A 2,500-nucleotide genomic window follows, 5' to 3' on the forward strand; every position below is an offset into this window, starting at 1 on the left:
GATAACCAAAGGAACAGATGATCTTCTACGCACCGTTGCACCAATTTCCATTCACAATTCAGTTAAATTACATTTTTCGTTTATGTTTTACCTTGATTCCTGTTTCACAATCAGACAACGACCCGGACACCTGGAGCTCTGTATTAACATCCCAGAGAGACTCTTTATCTTACCGTAATATTATAGTGGCAGATATCAGTGCTGGACTGTGAAAACTTTGAAATCAGTTGGAATTACATTATGGGCTTCTAAGGCTATGAGCCGGAGTATATGCTATTTAAAACCATAGAAATTTAAATGTAGTCTGGTGAGACAAAAAGCCAGCGCCCAAGATCGCTAAAATCATTAGAATTCTGACATTAGACTGGTGTGATTATGATCCAGACTTTATTCCGCGTTAAAATCAGTAGATTTCAGCCTGGAGTCTGGTGTGATGCACTCACTTGAGGTCTCTGTTGACTGCCTGCAGGTTGTCCTGAAACTCGGCAATAAACTGCTTCTCTCGGCCCTCCAGGGTCTCCCGATTCTTCATGCCGTCCTTCAGGGACTCGAAGACGCGGCTCACGCTGGAGCGGAGTGCCTGGATGCCACTGATGGCGTGAGAGAAAGCGTCCAGATTCACCCCGACGTTCACCACGTCCGCCATTTTCCCTGTTTCTCTGCTGCTGGCGCTCAGAGATGACGTCATAGAGTGGGCACGAACATGAAAAACACGTCATAAATTTCAGTTTCACTTAATTAATTCATTTTTTAGTGTGGCCAAATTTTATATTTTAAGTTTTATAAATCAAATGTAATTATTTTAGTTCCATAGCTAAACGTAAAGAAAAAGTTGTTAAACATAGACACTTGCTTACAAGTTTTTGTTTAATTCTGCTCATTTTCTTTGATCAGATCAGATCCACTGCTGTTCATATGTTCTATTGTTTCCTTGCTTTAGGCTCCGTGTTTCAATAAAGTTTTTTTTTATTCATAAAGCTGAAATCAAGCAAATGTCAGAGCTGGTTGATTCTCTACAAATCCTGCACTGTATATGTCTCTATATTGAGAAAGAAATCACTCACTTATCTGATATTTGTGTAATTATTTTTTTTGAAAAGACACTAATATTCATCCTTTTAAGCAACTTTATTTTTGATAAAACTGATGAATTGCTGTTTTGCAGCTTCCATTTTCAACTTGTGTGATTTCGTATCAACATGGCAAGAGTAAAAGAGGAAAAGACCAAAGTCACTTTGAAAGAGGGTTCATTGTTGGGGCATGGATGGCAAGAGACAGCTCATCTGGCTTGTGTTTCAGTAGGAACAGTGACTAAAGTGACATCTGCTTTTAAATCTATGGGAAGGACATCAGTAAATAGGGTCGTAAACTGTGGTCGACAGCGCAAATTTAATGACCGTGATGCCTCGAGCATTGGTAAGATATGTAAGGAAAAACAGAAGAGCAACTCTTCAACTCTTCGTCAGGTGACTGAGGATGTCAATGCAGAACATGATCAAACAATGTCAGGGGCAAGAATAGTCCATCAACAGCTACACACAGAGGGATGTTATAGTAGGGTTGCTGTGCGTTAATCCCCTCATTACAAAGATAGATGAAGATTTAAGAAGATTTAACAAGTGGAGAAGTGCATGTGTGGCGTGTCACCAAGAGAACAGTACAGGCCTGAATGCTGGACCCCTACAGTTAGGGGGTCTGGTGGCTCTGTTATACTGTGAAGGGCATTTTGCTGGCATGGTTTGGGTCCACTGGTCTGCTTAAATCAATACAAAGTTGTTCTGAGCGATCACCTTTATCTACCTGTGATGAAACATTTCTATCCTGATGGGAGTGGTCTCCTCTAGAATGACAATGCCCCCATCCATAGTGCAGGAGGCATCACTGAATGGTATGACGAGTATGAAAATGTCACCAGATCTCAAACCAGTTGAAAACATATGGGAGACTTTGGACCGACGTGTTAGAGAGCGCTCTCCACCATCATCATCAAAACACCAAATGAGGGAATATCTTTTGGAAGAAGGGTGTTCATCCCTCCAGTGGAGTCCAGAGACTTGGAGAATCAATGCCAAGGAGCACTTAAGCTGTTTTGGTGGGTGATAGTGGCCCAACTACTTACTAAGACACTTTTTGTTGGTTTTTCCTTTGATTTGTTGCTTGTCTGTATATTTTAGCTTGGTTAATTCTGATTTGCAAAAGTAACAACACATAAACAACATTTCAAAAGGATTGTGGTGGTGAGATTTAAAAAAAAACCAGAGTGGCTTTAAAGAGAAAAACCCAGGAACATCTAAAATTAAAATTTATCAGTGAATAAAGAAAAACACATTAACAGAACATACAGATGAAAATAGAACAAATACAAAAATAAAAAAATACAATACTTATAATATTTGTGCCATCAATAAAATACACACAAATAAACACAAGATAGAAACTACTAAAAAAAAAGGTCACACAACTGTTGTATTAGCAGAAAGAAGAAAATATTTATTCATTA

At 39.0% G+C, this 2,500-nt stretch overlaps 1 protein-coding gene across 1 annotated transcript in view; it reads right to left on the bottom strand.

The window, feature by feature from the left end:
• The window catches only part of LOC120787757 (mediator of RNA polymerase II transcription subunit 27-like), a gene marked incomplete at its 3' end in the record, with an annotated part of 1,203 nt that extends 517 nt beyond the window's left edge, over positions 1 to 686 (bottom strand). Inside the window, exon 1 of the mRNA XM_040123344.1 lies at positions 444 to 686. Coding sequence (XP_039979278.1) covers positions 444 to 646 — 203 coding nt within the window. The remainder of the gene's footprint in view (positions 1 to 443) is intronic.
• Positions 687 to 2,500: the final 1,814 nt, after the last annotated feature.

This window comes from Xiphias gladius, unplaced genomic scaffold (genome assembly GCF_016859285.1).
Source record: "Xiphias gladius isolate SHS-SW01 ecotype Sanya breed wild unplaced genomic scaffold, ASM1685928v1 HiC_scaffold_591, whole genome shotgun sequence".
Lineage (NCBI taxonomy): Eukaryota > Metazoa > Chordata > Actinopteri > Istiophoriformes > Xiphiidae > Xiphias > Xiphias gladius.